At 58.9% G+C, this 16661-nt stretch overlaps 1 protein-coding gene across 4 annotated transcripts; it reads left to right on the top strand.

Annotated features, from left to right (window-relative positions):
- The first annotated feature begins 5383 nt into the window (after positions 1 to 5383).
- On the top strand, positions 5384 to 14756 carry TMEM269 (transmembrane protein 269). Of its 4 annotated transcripts, none has more exons than XM_054175789.1 (7): positions 5393 to 5547; positions 6896 to 6960; positions 10120 to 10273; positions 11212 to 11309; positions 11394 to 11537; positions 14311 to 14514; positions 14610 to 14756. In XM_054175789.1, exons 3-7 carry the CDS (start codon positions 10224 to 10226, stop codon positions 14717 to 14719), a joined length of 606 nt encoding a protein of 201 aa, XP_054031764.1. In that variant the 5' UTR covers positions 5393 to 5547; positions 6896 to 6960; positions 10120 to 10223; the 3' UTR covers positions 14720 to 14756. The 4 variants fall into 4 exon arrangements, with proteins under 4 accessions (XP_054031762.1, XP_054031761.1, XP_054031764.1 ...); XM_054175788.1 differs by having other exon boundaries at positions 6896 to 7006; XM_054175787.1 differs by lacking the exon at positions 6896 to 6960 and having other exon boundaries at positions 5384 to 5547; positions 14314 to 14514.
- The last annotated feature ends 1905 nt before the right edge of the window (positions 14757 to 16661 follow it).

Below are 16661 nucleotides of genomic sequence, written 5' to 3'. Positions count from 1 at the left end.
GCACCATCTGGCTTTCTGTGCTGGGGTGTGGGCACACATGGGGTGGTGGCATGGGGGTGGTGGGTGGCACTGGCGGAGCAGACATGGGAAGCACCCAGAGGTGCCCAGATACCATGGGGATGGGCATCTGAAGACAGCCAGGTGCCATGGGGACAAGCACCCCAAGGTGCCCTGGAAGCCATGGGGGTGGGCACTGTGAGGCACGGTGATGCCACAAGGATGGGCACCTCGAGCTGGCTCAATGCCACAGGGATGGCACCCTGAGGCCGCAGGGATGGCATCAGCCACGTGCCCTGTTGCCACTGTGACAAGCACCCTGTGACACTGGCATGCAGGAACACCCCCATATCGTGGGCACTGGCACCCAGAGACACCCCAGTGGCACAGGGATGGGCACCCAGATGCCACAGGGATGATTTGCTCTTAGGAGCCACGATGCCAGAGGGATGGGCACCCACAGGTGCCAAGATATCATGGGAATGGCTGCTGCAAGGACACAGGGATGGCCTCAGCCACATGCCCTGCTGTCACAGGGATGGGCACCCAGTGCCACCCCCGTGCCATAGGGATGGTTGACCCTAAGGAGTGAAGATACCATGGGGGTAGGCACTCAGAGGCATCCTAGTGCCACAGGGATGGGCACCCAGATACCCTGGGGACTAATTGCCCTGAGAAGCCCATGGTGCCACAGGGATGGGCACCCAGAGATGCCCTGAAGCCATGGGCCTGGGCAACAGCAGGCACACAGATACCATGGGGATGGGCACATAGAGATGCCCCATTGCCATGGGGACAGGCACCCAGATGCCACAGGGACTGTTCACCCTGAGGAGCTGTGATACCACCAGGGTGGGCACCCAGAGACACCTATGTGCCAAGGGGACAAGCACCCCGAGGTGCCCTGAAGCCATGGGCATGGGGACCATGAGGACTCAGGGCTGGCCTCAGCCATGTGCCCTGCTGCCCACTCACAGTGCTGGGCACCTAGTGACACCCATGTGTCAAAGGGAAAAGCACCCCAAGATGCCCTGAAGCCATGGGGATGGGTGCCCAATGACACCCATGTGCCAAGGGGACAAGCTGTGGGGATGGGCACCCAATGACACCCATGTGCCAAGGGGACAAGCACCTGAAGCTGTGGGGATGGGCACCCAGTGACACCCATGTGCCAAGGGGACAAGCTGTGGGGATGGGCACCCAATGACACCCATGTGCCAAGGGGACAAGCTGTGGGGATGGGCACCCAATGACACCCGTGTGCCAAGGGGACAAGCACCCCAAGATACCCTGAAATCATGGAGATGGGCACGCAGTGACACCCATGTGCCAAGGAGACAAGCACCTGAAGCTGTGGGGATGGGCACCCAGTGACACCCATGTGCCAAGGGGACAAGCACCTGAAGCTGTGTGAGGATGGGCACCCAGTGACACCCGTGTGCCAAGGGGACAAACACCTGAAGCCGTGAGGATGGGCACCCAGTGACACCCATGTGCCAAGGGGACAAGCACCTGAAGCTGTGTGAGGATGGGCACCCAGTGACACCCATGTGCCAAGGAGACAAGCACCTGAAGCCGTGGGGATGGGCACCCAGTGACACCCGTGTGCCAAGGGGACAAGCACCTGAAGCTGTGTGAGGATGGGCACCCAGTGACACCTGTGTGCCAAGGGGACAAGCACCTGAAGCCGTGGGGATGGGCACCCAGTGACACCCGTGTGCCAAGGGGACAAGCACCTGAAGCTGTGGGGATGGGCACCCAGTGACACCCGTGTGCCAAGGGGACAAGCACCTGAAGCCGTGGGGATGGGCACCCAGTGACACCCGTGTGCCAAGGGGACAAGCACCTGAAGCCGTGGGGATGGGCACCCAGTGACACCCGTGTGCCAAGGGGACAAGCACCTGAAGCCATGGCAATGGGCACCCAGTGACACCCATGTGCCAAGGGGACAAGCACCTGAAGCTGTGTGAGGATGGGCACCCAGTGACACCCGTGTGCCAAGGGGACAAGCACCTGAAGCCGTGGGGATGGGCACCCAGTGACACCCATGTGCCAAGGGGACAAGCACCTGAAGCTGTGTGAGGATGGGCACCCAGTGACACCCATGTGCCAAGGGGACAAGCACCTGAAGCTGTGGGGATGGGCACCCAGTGACACCAATGTGCCAAGGGGACAAGCACCTGAAGCTGTGGGGATGGGCACCCAGTGACACCCATGTGCCAAGGGGACAAGCACCTGAAGCCATGGCGATGGGCACCCAGTGACACCCATGTGCCAAGGGGACAAGCACCTGAAGCTGTGTGAGGATGGGCACCCAGTGACACCCGTGTGCCAAGGGGACAAGCACCTGAAGCCGTGGGGATGGGCACCCAGTGACACCCGTGCCAAGGGGACAAGCACCTGAAGCTGTGTGAGGATGGGCACCCAGTGACACCAATGTGCCAAGGGGACAAGCACCTGAAGCTGTGGGGATGGGCACCCAGTGACACCCATGTGCCAAGGGGACAAGCACCTGAAGCCATGGCGATGGGCACCCAGTGACACCCGTGTGCCAAGGGGACAAGCACCTGAAGCTGTGTGAGGATGGGCACCCAGTGACACCCATGTGCCAAGGGGACAAGCACCTGAAGCCGTGGGGATGGGCACCCAGTGACACCCGTGTGCCAAGGGGACAAGCACCTGAAGCTGTGGGGATGGGCACCCAGTGACACCCATGTGCCAAGGGGACAAGCACCTGAAGCCGTGGGGATCGGCACCCAGTGACACCCGTGTGCCAAGGGGACAAGCACCTGAAGCTGTGGGGATGGGCACCCAGTGACACCCGTGTGCCAAGGGGACAAGCACCTGAAGCCGTGGGGATCGGCACCCAGTGACACCCATGTGCCAAGGGGACAAGCACCTGAAGCCGTGGGGATGGGCACCCAGTGACACCCGTGTGCCAAGGGGACAAGCACCTGAAGCCGTGGGGATCGGCACCCAGTGACACCCGTGTGCCAAGGGGACAAGCACCTGAAGCTGTGGGGATCGGCACCCAGTGACACCCATGTGCCAAGGGAACAAGCATCCCGAGGTGCCCTGAAGCCATGGGCGTGGGGACCATGAGGACTCGGGGCTGGCCTCAGCCTCACGCTCTGCTGCCCACCCGCAGCGCTGGGCACCCGAGGGACACCCCGTGCGGGTCCCTTCAAGGCGCCCCGAGGCCAGGGGGATGCCCCCTGAGGTGCCCCAGGCCGCCCGCGGCTGCGGCTCCTTCTCGACCCTGCGGTCGCTTCGCAACGGCTGGCACCGGCGCGTGACCGCCAACAAAGAGCCCTTTCAGCGGCCACCCTGCCGTGCCAGCACCCCCGGGACCCCCGGCCGGGGCACCCAGCAGGCGCCGGGCACGGGCACGGCCGGCAGCCACCCCACCCCCCCTCCGCCACCCCCCTGGCGGCCGCGGGGCCGGGGTGGAAAATCCCCAGGGCGGGCGCGGGGGCTGTATAAGTTTTATTGTCCCCTTGTCGCCGCGGGACCTTTGCCCTCCCCGCCGCGGCCCTGCCGCTCCGGCCCTTTGCCCCTGCTGGGGGGGCTGAGGCCGCCCCGACTCGTGACACCCTTGCACAGGTTGGGTGCTGCCCCGGGCACCCTACCCCCAGCCCTGAGGGAGGCTCCGGGATGGGGGCACACGTGCAGGGGGCACCTCAGCCGGGGGCACCTCAGCCGGTGGCACCGGAGGGCTCTTATCGGCACCGGCTGTGACCCCCCCACGGTGCTGGGGGTGTGAATTGCTGTGAAAGGGCACAGGGTGGTGCTGCCCGCCGCCGGCAGCAGGTGCCAGGGGCTGGTGTGGGTGCTGTGAGCATCATGTGGGAGCTGGGACACCGGGGTGGGTGCTAGGAGCCTGGCATGGGTGCTACGAGCATGGTGTGGGTGCTGTGAAACCAGCATGGGTGCTACGAGCCTGGCATGGGTGCTGTGAAACCAGCATGGGTGCTACGAGCCTGGCACGGGTGCTACGAGCATGGTGTGGGTGCTGTGAGACTGGCACGGGTGCTACGAGCATGGTGTGGGTGCTGTGAGACTGGCACGGGTGCTACGAGCATGGTGTGGGTGCTGTGAAACCAGCATGGGTGCTACGAGCCTGGCATGGGTGCTACGAGCATGGTGTGGGTGCTGTGAGCCTGGCATGGGTGCTACGAGCATGGTGTGGGTGCTGTGAGCCTGGCACGGGTGCTACGAGCATGGTGTGGGTGCTGTGAAAGCAGCATGGGTGCTACGAGCCTGGCATGGGTGCTACGAGCATGGTGTGGGTGCTGTGAGCCTGGCATGGGTGCTACGAGCATGGTGTGGGTGCTGTGAGCCTGGCACGGGTGCTACGAGCATGGTGTGGGTGCTGTGAAACCAGCATGGGTGCTACGAGCCTGGCATGGGTGCTACGAGCATGGTGTGGGTGCTGTGAGCCTGGCACGGGTGCTATGAGCATGGTGTGGGTGCTGTGAAACCAGCATGGGTGCTACGAGCCTGGCATGGATGCTGAGAGCATGGTGTGGGTGCTGTGAGCCTGGCATGGGTGCTACGAGCTTGGCATGGGTGCTATGAGCATAGTATGGGTACGGTAGGACTGGTATGGGTGCCAGGATGCTAGTATGGGTACCGAGAGGCTGGCAGAGGTGCTGTGAGTCTGTTACGGGCGCTGCAAGCCTGGCATGGGTGCTACAAAAGTGGAATGGGTGCTGCGAGCCTGGCACAGGTGGGACAAGACTTCCATGGGTGCTGTGAGCCTGACACGGGTGGGACAAGCTTGCCATGGGTGCTGTGAGCCTGGCATGGCTGGTGTGAGATTGCCATGGGTGCTACGAAGCAGGGCAGGAATGTTGCAAAGCCTGGCATGGGTGCTGCGAGCCTGGTTTAGGTGGCACAAGCCTGGTATGGGTGCTATGAGCGTGGTGTGGGTGCTGTGAGGATGGCATGGGTGCTATGAACATGGCATGGGTGCTCCAAGCCTGACGTGGGCGGTGCAAGCCTGGCATGGGTGTGTGAGCACGGCACAGGCAGTGCGAGCTTGGCATGGGCGGCACAAACCTGCTGAGGGTGCTACAAGGCTGGCAAAGGTGCCGTGAGCGCAACACGAGTGGTCCACACCTGGCACGGGTACCACCAGCCTGGCACGGGTGGTGCAAGCCCGGGATGGGTGCTTGCGAGCCTGGCATCAGCGCTGCGAGCCTGGCACCGGTCCTGTGAGCCTGGCATGAGGCCTTGGAGCCTGGCACGAGTGCTGCGGGGCTGGCATGGGTGCTGCGGGGCTGGCATAGCCCCCCCCCTCCCCATCCCTGCCCGGGCAGCTCCTCCCTCGCCGGTGGTGCCAACCGCCTCCGAAAAGCCTGGTGGCCTCTGGCCGGACCCACCCCCGTGGGGGTGACTCAGCCGCCGAGGCCCTTCCTTATATAACGCAGCGGTGGCCCCGCGCTCCCGGCCAGCGCCTGCCGCCCGCCCCCTGCCTCAGTTTCCCCTGCCCGCGGCGCCCCCCAGCGCCGCCCCCCGCAGCCATGTGGATGGTGTCACCGCCCGTGGGTAAGTGCCAGCGCGACGCCCCCATGCCACTCGCCCCCTGAGCAAGGTGCTTCCTCCCCCCCACCCCCTGCTGCCCTCACACCCAAAAAATGCCCTTCTGGGGGGGGGGTTAGCTTGAACCGATCCGGGTGCTGGGGGCTGAGTGCTGCCTGCTGGGCCCTGAGAGCTGGGGCAGGAAAGGCTGGAAATAATAAGAGCCCCCCCAAAATAGGTGAAATCTGCATCTCTTCTGGCTGGGGAGCACTGGGGGGGGTTGAGACCCTCTTCTGGGGAATGAGATTCCCTCTTGGGGGAGTGAGACCCCCTCCTGCAGGGTACAGGTGCCCTGTAAAGCAGTGAGGCTCCCTCCTGGGGGGGGTGAGATCCCCTCTTGGGGGATGAGATCCCCTCCTGTGGGGCACAGGTGTCCCATAAACCAGTGAGGCCCCCTCCTGGGGGGGTGAGATCCCCTCCTGGGGCGTGAGACCCCCCTCTCCTGTGGGGCACAGGTGCCCCGTAAAGCAAAGAAGAACCCAAACTGCTTTCCCCCCCTCTTTTCATGCCTGTCTCTGGGGTACAGAAGGTCCTTCCTGCCCCAGCTCCTGGCTCTTGGGGCCAGGAACGCCAGGCAGGGGCGAGCCCGGGCGCCGTGGCGATGCCAAGGGACTGTGATGCGTGCCGGTGCCCGGAGCCGCTGCAGTGGCAGCCTTGGTAATGGAAGCTTGCCCCTGCCTGGCACAGGGGAGGGTGGGGATGGTGCCAGCGTGCCCCTAGAGTCACCCTTTGTGGTCCCTTCATCACCTTTGCAGACTCCAAACCCCAACTGAGGAGAAGCAGCCGGGGCAGGGGGGGACCAGCACCAGGGTTGTGCTGAGCACCCCCCCACCCCACCCCCCAAACCCCTCTGGAGCGGCAGGCTGGGGCTGGGGGCTGCTGCTGCTGGTGGTGATGGTCAGGGGGGGGATTTTCCATCCCCATCCACCCAGCTCAGCCCCACACCGGCGGCTTGGGGCGCGGTGTCCAAAGGTCACCCAACCCCAGCCCTGGCCGCAGCCCTCCTGCCCGACCTGGAGGCCGAGGGAGGCTGGGGGGGGGGGGGGGGGGGGGGGGAGATTCCCAAACTCAGGAATTCTTTGAATCCTCTGCAACCTGAGGTGGTTCTTGGGGTTTGGTTTTGGTTTGGTTTTTGGTTATTTTTCTTTGCTACAACCCCCCCACCCCCCACCCCGGGGAGGGGCTTTTGGCAGCGTCCCGGCGGCAGGCCGGTGATGAGTTTTGGCCTGGGCTCAGCAGGGAGAGGGTCAAAGGGGGGAGGTTGGAGGGGGAGGGGGTGGTTTTTGTCTTGCTCTGACCTGCTGTTTTCTTTCAGATGAAGGATCTCCCCAGCTTGCCTGGCTTTGGGACCACGGCAAAGGCAGGGTGCAAAGCCCACTAGTAGGACATGACCCTTAAACTCTCTCTCTAAAGCTTAGCCCTATAGGTATATAAGATCCATCGAGCTTACAAAGTGGGGTTGGTTTTTAGTCTAAGCTTGGGGTTTGGCTTTATTTTGTCCTTCTTTTTTTGTTTGTTTGGGTTTGGTTTTTGTTGGTTGCTTTTGGTTGTTTGGGATTGGTTTTGTGGCTTTTTTCATACCCATTTTTCCTGGTTTGATTGGTGTCTCTGGTTTGATTTTTGTTCTCTTCCCCCCCACACGCCTCAAGAGGGTTTGGGCAAGCGAGCAAACCGTCCCTGCTGCTTGCTAAAAGGTTTTTGAGGGGCTTTGGTTTGAGGAGGGGGACAGCCAGCAAGGCAGAACCCCTCCAAATCTCCTCCAGAAGCTTCAAAATCTTCTCCAGTACTCCCAAAACTTCCCTCAGCAGCTCCAAAATCTCCTTCAGCAGCCCTAAAGTCTCATTCAGCAGCCCCAAAACTTCCTCCAGCAGCTTCAAAACCTCCTCTAGCAGCTCCAAAATCTCCTTCAGCAGCCCTAAAGTCTCATTCAGCAGCCCCAAAACTTCCTCCAGCAGCCTCAAAACCTCCTCTTGCAGCTCCAAAATCTCCTTCAGCAGCCCTAAAGTCTCATTCAGCAGCCTCAAAACCTCCTCTAGCAGCTCCAAAATCTCCTTCAGAAGCCCTAAAATCTCCTTCAGCAGCCTCAACACTTCCTCTAGCAGCTCCAAAATCTCCTCCAGCATCCCCAAAACCTTTTCTATTTTAGCAGCCAAATCTTTCAGCAGCCTTAAAATCTCCTTCAGCAGCCCCAAAACTTCCTCCAGCAGCCTCAAAACCTCCTCTAGCAGCTCCAAAATCTCCTCCAGCAGCTTCAAAACCTCCTCTAGCAGCTCCAAAATGTCCCTCAGCAACCCCAAAATCTCCTTCAGCAGCCCCAAAACTTCCTCCAGCATCCCCAATACCTTCTCTATTTTAGCAGCCAAATCTTTCAGCAGCCTCAAAACTTCCTCCAGCAGCCTCAAAACCTCCTCTAGCAGCTCCAAAATCTCCCTCAGCAGCCCTAAAATCTCCTTCAGCAGCCCCAAAACTTCCTCCAGCAGACCCCAAATCTCCTTCAGTAGTCCCCAAATCCATTTCAGCAGCCCTAAAAATCTCCTTCAACAGCCTCAAAACCTCCTCTAGCAGCTCCAAAGTCTCTTTCAGCAGTCCCCAAATCTATTTTAGCAGCCTTAAAATCTCCTTCAGCAGCCCCAGAACTTTCTCCAGCTGACACAAAATCTCCTTCAGCAATCCCAAGATCTGTTTTCTCAGCCCCAAAATCTCCCTCAGTAGCTGCAAAAGCTCTTTCATTGGCCCCCAAGTTCCTCCAGCAACCCCAAAACCTCCTTCAGCAGTCCCCAAGTTTACTTTAGCAGCCCTGGAATCCTCTTCAGCAGCCCCAGAACTTCTTCCAACAGCCCCAAAAACCTCCTCTAGCAGCTCCAAAATCTCTTTCATCAGTCCCAAAACTACTTCAGCAGCCCCAAAACCTATTTCAGCAGCCTTAAAATCTCCCCCAGCAGCCCCCCCAAAATCATCCAGCAGCCCTAAAATCCCTTTCAGCAGCCTCAAAACCTCTTCCAGCAGCCCCAAAACCTTTCAGCAGCCTTAAAATCCCCTCCAGCAGCGTCAAAACCTCCTCTAGCAGCTCCAGAACCTCCTCTAGCAGCTCCAGAACCTCCTCCAACAGCCCCAAAACTTCTAGTAGCTCCAAAATCTCTTTCAGTAGCTCCAAAACCTCTTTCAGCAGCCTCAAAACCTCCTCCAGCAGCCCCCAAACCTCCTAGGAGCTCCAAAATCTCTTTCAGCAGCCTTAAAATCCCCTCCAGCAGTGTCAGAACCTCCTCTAGCAGCTCCAGAACCTCCTCTAGCAGCTCCAGAACCTCCTCCAGCAGCCCCAAAACGTCTAGTAGCTCCAAAATCTCTTTCAGTAGCTCCTAAAATCCCTTCCAACAGTCCCAAAACCTCCTCTAGCAGCTCCAAAATCTCTTTCTTCAGCCCTAAATTCCCTTTCAGCAGTCCCAAAACCTCCTCCAGCAGCCTCAAAACCACCTAGGAGCTCCAAAATCTCTTCCAGTAGCCCTAAAATCCCCTCCAACAGTCCCAAAACCTCCTCTAGCAGCTCCAGAATCTCTTTCTTCAGCCCTAAAGTCCCTTTCAGCAGCCTCAAAACCTCCTCCAGCAGCCCCAAAACCTCTTTCAGCAGCCTCAAAACCTCCTCCAGCAGCCCCCAAACCTCCTAGGAGCTCCAAAATCTCTTTCAGTAGCCCTAAAATCCCCTCCAACAGTCCCAAAACCTCCTCTAGCAGCTCCAGAATCTCTTTCCTCAGCCCTAAAGTCCCTTTCAGCAGCCTCAAAACCTCCTCCAGCAGCCTCAAAACCTCCTAGGAGCTCCAAAGTCTCTTTCAGTAGCCCTAAAATCCCCTCCAACAGTCCCAAAACCTCCTCTAGCAGCTCCAGAATCTCTTTCCTCAGCCCTAAAGTCCCTTTCAGCAGCCTCAAAACCTCCTCCAGCAGTCCCAAAACCTCTTTCAGCAGCCTCAAAACCTCCTCCAGCAGCCCCAAAACCTCCTAGGAGCTCCAAAGTCTCTTTCAGTAGCCCTAAAATCCCCTCCAACAGTCCCAAAACCTCCTCTAGCAGCTCCAGAATCTCTTTCCTCAGCCCTAAAATCCCCTTCAGCAGCCCCAAAACCTCTTTCAGCAGCCTCAAAACCTCCTCCAGCAGCCCCAAAACCTCCTAGGAGCTCCAAAATCTCTTTCAGTAGCCCTAAAATCCCCTCCAACAGTCCCAAAACCTCCTCTAGCAGCTCCAGAATCTCTTTCCTCAGCCCTAAAGTCCCTTTCAGCAGCCTCAAAACCTCCTCCAGCAGCCCCAAAACCTCCTCGGAGCTCCAAAATCTCCAGCCCCTCTCAAAAAATCTCCTTCAGCCTCCCCCCGGAATCTCCCCTCCAGCTCCTTTCCAGCGCTGGAGAGGGGGCGGGGGAGGAGCGGCGAGGTTGGAAGCTTCATCCCCCTGCCCCCAGCATGGAGCTGCTCCCTGCGGGGGGGGTGTGAGCACCTCCCCGGCCGCGGCGCGGCGGGGGGCTGGGCGGCTCAGCGCCCCGCACGGCGCTTTGCAGGTATTTTGCAGTCCACCAAGAAGCTGGTGCTGAGCGAGCGGGCGGCAGCCGGCCGGGGCCGGACGCTGGAGTTCCTGCGGAAGAATGCGGCCAATGGGCTCTCCATGGCCAACCTGGTGGCCGGGCTCGCCTCCATCCTCTGCAGCCTCAACAGGTTTGGGGGAGGGGGGAGATGGAGGGAGCGCGGTTGGCAAAAACAAGGGTTGGCAGAAACAGGGTGAGATGGAAAGGTTGTCCTGGGCTGCAGCAAGAGAAGGGTGGCCAGCAGGGCCAGGGAGGGGATTCTGCCTCTCTGCTCCACTCTGCTGAGACCTCCCCTGGAGCTCTGGGTCCAGGTCTGGAGCTTCTGTGCCAGGAAAGGTCTGAAGGTGTTGGAAGGTGTCCAGAGAAGGGCCAGGAGGAGGAGCAGAGGGCTGGAGCTGCTCTGCTGTGAGCACAGCCTGAGAGAGTTGGGGTTGTGCAGGCTGGAGAGGAGAAGGCTCCCAGGAGACCTCATTGTGGCCTTGCAGGATCTGCAGGGGGCTGCAAGAAAGCTGGGGAAGGACTTTTGAAGGTGTCAGGGAGTGATAGGACTGGGGGGGATGGAGCAGAACTAGAAGTGGGGAGATTGAGATTGGATGTTAGGAAGAAGCTGTTGCCCATGAGGGTGGTGAGAGCCTGGCACAGGTTGCCCAGGGAGGTGGTGGAAGCCTCCTGCCTGGAGGTGTTTGCAGCCAGGCTGGAGGTGGCTGTGAGCAACCTGCTGTGGTGTGAGGTTGGAACTGGATGGTCCTTGATGTCCCTTCCAAGCCTGACAGTTCTGTGGCTCTGAAGTGGGGGCCACACAGGTTCACAGGGTGTTAGGGGTTGGAAGGGACCTCCAAAGATCCTTGGGTCCAACCCAACTGCCAGAACCATAGAGTCCAGCACAGGCCACACAGAACACATCCAGACAGGGCTGCAAAGTCTCCACAGCAGAGGCTCCACAACCTCTCTGGGCAGCCTGCTCCGGTGCTCTGTGACCCTCAGCGTCAAGAAGTTCCTCCTCACGCTGAGGTGGAGCCTCCTGTGCTGGAGTTCAGCCTGGGTTTGCCCTCTCTCTGCCCTCCCCAGGCAGTACTCCTACTCCTGCTGGCTGCTGCTGGTGGGCTTCCTGCTCGACCTGGCCGACGGAGCCGTCGCTCGCCGGCTCGACGCCTGCTCGGCGCTGGGTGAGCCTCTCCCACCCGCCCCTTCCCGCCCCCAACCCCCACCCCGAGCGCCCAGCTGGCAGCTGCCCCCTCGCTCGCCCACAGGTGCCAAGCTGGATGACTTTGCCGACTTCACCACCTTCGGGCTGGGCACGGCGCTGCTGCTGCAGCCGCAGGGCGTCCTGGCCGGGCTGCTGGTCATGGCCTACGTCATGGCCGTGTTCGCGCGGCTCTGCTTCTTCTCCAGTGGTAACTCCGGCGCCGCACGGAGGAGCCGGGGGGGGTTGGGGTGATGGGGGGGATGGGGCTGATCTGAGTGGTCTGGGGGCGATTTGAGAGGGGTTTGGGGGTGATTTGAGGGGTTTGAGGGTGATTTGGGGATTTTGGGGGTGATTTGAGTTGTTTGAGGGTGATTTGGGGCTTTTTTGCCTTGATTTGAGGGGGGTTTACGGGGTGATTTGGGTTATTTTGCAGTGATTTGAGGGTGGGGGGGGTGATTTGGGGTTTTTTTTGGGGTGATTTGAGGGGTTTTGGGGTGATTTGGGGTTTATGGAGTAGTTTGGGGGTGATTTGAGTATTTTGGGGATGACTTGAGGGGTTTTGGGGGGGTGATTTGGGTTTTTAGGGGTGATTTGAGGGGGTTTGGGGTGATTTGGGGTTTATGGAGTAGTTTGGGGGTGATTTGAGTATTTTGGGGATGACTTGAGGGGTTTGGGGGGGTGATTTGGGTTTTTAGGGGTGATTTGAGGGGTTTTGGGGTGATTTGGGGTTTATGGAGTGATTTGTGGTTTGGGGGTGATTTGACTATTTTGAGGGTGATTTGAGGGGGGTTTGGGGGTGATTTGGGTTATTTTGCAGTGATTTGAGGGTTTGGGGGGGTGATTTGGGGTTTTATTGGGGTGATTTGAGGGGTTTTGGGGTGATTTGGGGTTTATGGAGTAGTTTGGGGGTGATCTGAGTATTTTGGGGATGACTTGAGGGGTTTTGGGGGGGTGATTTGGGTTTTTAGGGGTGATTTGAGGGGGTTTGGGGTGATTTGGGGTTTATGGAGTGATTTGGAGTGGGTTTGGGGGTGATTTGACTATTTTGAGGGTGATTTGAGGGGGGGTTAGGGGGTGATTTGGGGGTTTATGGAGTGATTTGAGGGTTTTGGGGGTGATTTGAGGGGGGTTGGAGGGTGATTTGGGGTTTTATGGAGTGATTTGAGGGGTTTGGGGGGGATGATTTGTTTTTTGGGGGTGATTTGAGGAGTTTTGGGGTGATTTGGGGTCTAAGGAGTGATTTGGGATTTGTGATTTGGGGGTGATTGGAGTATTTTGGGGGTGATTTGAGGGGGGTTTGGGGGTGATTTGGGGTTTTTTGCACTGATTTGAGGGGTTTGGGGGGGAAGATTTGGGGTTTTTGGGGTGATTTGAGGGGGTTTGGGGTGATCTGGGGGTTATGATTTGAGGGTTTGGGGGGATGATTTGTGGTTTGGGGGTGATTTGACTATTTTGGGGGTGATTTGAGGGGGGTTTAGGGGGTGATTTGGGGTTTTTTGCACTGATTTGAGGGGTTTGGGGGGGAAGATTTGGGGTTTTTGGGGTGATTTGAGGGGTTTTGGGGTGATTTGGGGGTTATTTGACTATTTTGGGGGTGATTTGAGGGGGGTTTAGGGGGTGGTTTGGGGGTTTATGGAGTGATTTGAGGGTTTTGGGGGTGATTTGAGGGGTCTTTGGGGGTGATTTGGGTTATTTTGCAGTGATTTGAGGGGTTTGGGGGGTGATTTGTGGGGGTTTGGGGGGTGATTTGGGTTTTTTTGCACTGATTTGAGGGGTTTTAGGGGGGTGATTTGGGTTTTGGGGTGATTTGGGGTTTATGGAGTCATTTGTGGTTTGGGGGTGATTGGAGTATTTTGGGGGTGATTTGAGGGGGAGTTTAGGGGGTGATTTGGGGTTTTTTGCAGTGATTTAGGGGGTTTTGTGGAGTGATTTTGAGATTTTGGGGGTGATTTGGGGGTTTTAGGGGTGACTTGAGGGGTTTTGGGGAGTGATTTGGGGGTTTATGGAGTGATTTGGGGATTTTTGGGGTGATTTGATTTTTTGGGGGGTGACTTGGGGGAGGTTGGGTGATTTGAGGGGGGCTTGGGGGTGATTTGGGGTTTTTTGAGTGATTTGCAGGGGGGGTTGGGTGATTTGATGTTTTGGGGGTGATTTGGGGGGTTTTGGGGGTGATTTGGGTTATTTTGCAGTGATTTGAGGTTTTGGGGGGGTGATTTGGGTTTTTTGGGGTGATTTGAGGAGTCCTGGGGGGCGATTTGAGGGGGATGAGTGATTTGAGTTTTTGGGGGGCTTGATTTGGGTTTTTTTTTAGTGATTTGGGGTTTTTTGCAGTGATTTGAGTTTTAGGGGGGTGATTTGGGGTTTTTTTGGGGTCATTTGAGGAGTCTTGGGGGATGATTTGGGGGGGGTTGAGTGATTTGGGGTTTTTTGGGGGTGATTTGAGGGTTTTGGGGTGATTTGGGTTTTTTTGGGGGGGTGGCTTGGGGATTTTGGGGTGATTTGAGGGGATCTGGTGGGTGATTTGGGGCTTTATGGAGTGATTTGTGTGGGTTTTTTGGGGGTGGTTTGGGGTTTTATGGAGTGATTTGTGGGGGGGTTGGGGGTGATTTGGGGTTTTATGGGGTGATTGGGGTTTTGGGGGGCAATTTGGGCCTTTTTTGGGGTGACTTGGGGTTTGGGGAGTAATTTGAGGGTTTTGGGGGGTGATTTGGGGTCTCATGAAGTGATTTGGGGATTTTTTTTGTGATTTGGGGGGTGATTTGTGGGGTTTTTTGGAGTGATTTGGGGGGTTGGGGGGTGATTTGAGGTTTTTTTTTAGTGATTTGGGGTTTTTTTGCAGTGAGTTTATTTTTTGGGGGGGGTGATTTGGGGTTTTTTTGGGAGTGATTTGGGGGGAGGTATGGAGTGATTTAGGGTTATTTGGGGATTTTGGGGGGTGGTTTCCAGCTGGTTTTCCCCAAGGCTGACCTCTTGGCACCCAGCAGGGATCCCTTTCACCTACCGGGGGCTGCCCTGTCCCTACGCCTCCTCGCTGCTGGTGGGGACCTTCCTGCTGCTGGGGGGGGACATCACCCTGCTGCGTGTCACTGCTGCCATCATGATCCTCTTCATGGTGGACCAGGGGCTCTACCCTCACGACAAGGTGCTGGAGTCCCAGCTCTGGAAGAAAGCAGTTTATGCTGGAGGTAAGGCTGAAGCTGAAGGCAGAGGTGACCCAACCCTCCCAGGCAGGGGAGGAGAAGCAAGGGGCAGGTCCCAAAGGCTCTTCCCAATCCCACAGGGGTGGTTGCTGTCCTCTTCTCGCCGGCAGCAGTGGCCTCGGTCTATTTCCTGGCCTGGTCGATATCCTACATTGTCTTCCCCTTTGCCATCTGGAGCTGTGAAACCTAACCTGTGCCTTCACCTAATGCCCAGTAAAGCCTTCCTCTTCCTCTTCCTCCTCGCTCTCGGGTGCTGCTGCCTCCTTCACCAAGCATCTCCCCTTCAACCTTTAGACCAAATCCCAGCCTCGGAGGGAGCCTGCTTAGAAAAGGGGAAAAAATGAGTGCAGGGAAAGGTTCTGCCCTGGGGGAGCCCCAAAACACCCTCCCCACGCCCTGTCCCTCATGGGGGTGTCAGCAAACCTGTGCTGTAAGAACTACCCCGCTCCAGGAACCCCCAAACCCTTTCCTGTGCAGGGGCCACATGGAACTGAGGAACCATTCCCACCACACACACCATTTATTACAAGGGGGAGGTTTAAAACCCCCCCAAAAAACCAAGGACAACTCTTCCTCTAGGCAAGGAAACCCCCAACCAACTCTCCAGAGGGCTCTGGAGACTTGATTCACCAAGCAGCACTTTGCTGTTTATTATCTCACCCTTCACTGGAGGGGAATAACCTCTCCAATGTGTTTGGTTTTCCAACGTCCCCCTTGGTGTCTGCTCACTGGGGTGGAGGGGGGAGGAGGGGGGGGGAGGGGGGAGAAGGGTTTGAAGGCATGGATCCAGACCTTCTGGAAAACCAGAGGCTGCTGGACAAAGCAGAGGGCGTGTGGGTGGAGGAAGGAAGCGAAGGTCAAACCTTGAGCCGAGTGAAACACTCAGGGGGTCCCCGGGGAGGCTCCTGCGGTGTGAGCAGCTGCAAGGGCTGGACGCAGCCCCACGGAGCAGCCACCTCCAGGCGCCAGCAGGGCAGGATCCTTCCCCCTGGCAGGATCCTTCCCCCTTGGCAGGGCAGGATCCTTCCCCCTTGGCAGGGCAGGATCCTTTCCCCCCCGGCAGGGCAGGATCCTTCCCCCCCCGGCAGGGCAGGATCCTTCCCCCTGGCAGGATCCTTCCCCCTTGGCAGGGCAGGATCCTTCCCCCTTGGCAGGGCAGGATCCTTCCCCCCCCGGCAGGGCAGGATCCTTCCCCCCCCGGCAGGGCAGGATCCTTCCCCCTGGCAGGATCCTTTGCCTCAGCAGGGCAGGATCCTTCCCCCCCCGGCAGGGCAGGATCCTTCCCCCTGGCAGGATCCTTTGCCTCAGCAGGGCAGGATCCTTCCCCCTCGGCAGGGCAGGATCCTTCCCCCTCGGCAGGGCAGGATCCTTCCCCCCTGGCAGGGCAGGATCCTTCCCCCCTGGCAGGGCAGGATCCTTCCCCCCTGGCAGGGCAGGATCCTTCCCACCTGGCAGGGCAGGATCCTTCCCCCTCGGCAGGGCAGGATCCTTCCCCCTGGCAGGGCAGGATCCTTCCCCCTTGGCAGGGCAGGATCCTTCCCCCTGGCAGGGCAGGATCCTTCCCCCCTCGGCAGGGCAGGATCCTTCCCCCCTCGGCAGGGCAGGATCCTTCCCCCCCTGGCAGGGCAGGATCCTTCCCCCCCTGGCAGGGCAGGATCCTTCCCCCCCCGGCAGGGCAGGATCCTTCCCCCCCCGGCAGGGCAGGATCCTTCCCCCCCCCGGCAGGGCAGGATCCTTCCCCCCTCGGCAGGGCAGGATCCTTCCCCCCTCGGCAGGGCAGGATCCTTCCCCCCCCGGCAGGGCAGGATCCTTCCCCCCTCGGCAGGGCAGGATCCTTCCCCCTGGCAGGGCAGGATCGCTCCCCCCTCTCAGGGCAGTGGTGGTGCAGGTCCAGCTTGGTGTGAGTTGGGACAGAGCTGGCAGCTGGTGGCTGCAGCTGCTCTGGCACCCAGCCCCAATCTGGCCTCCCCCCACGCTATTCCCAGCCGGCAGCGAGCTGGGGCCGGAGCCACCGAGGAAGCAGGAGCCAGGAGGAAAGAGCAACCACCAGATTTTATTTGTGTATATATATAAAAAAAAGGGTCAGTTATTAGATAATAAATAACAAAGGGATTAAAAAAGAAGGGGGGGGC

The sequence above is a fragment of the Dryobates pubescens genome, chromosome 33 (genome assembly GCF_014839835.1).
Source record: "Dryobates pubescens isolate bDryPub1 chromosome 33, bDryPub1.pri, whole genome shotgun sequence".
In the NCBI taxonomy this organism is placed as follows: domain Eukaryota; kingdom Metazoa; phylum Chordata; class Aves; order Piciformes; family Picidae; genus Dryobates; species Dryobates pubescens.
Note: the sequence above shows the minus strand (reverse complement) of the source record. Positions and strands in the feature narration are given on the sequence as shown.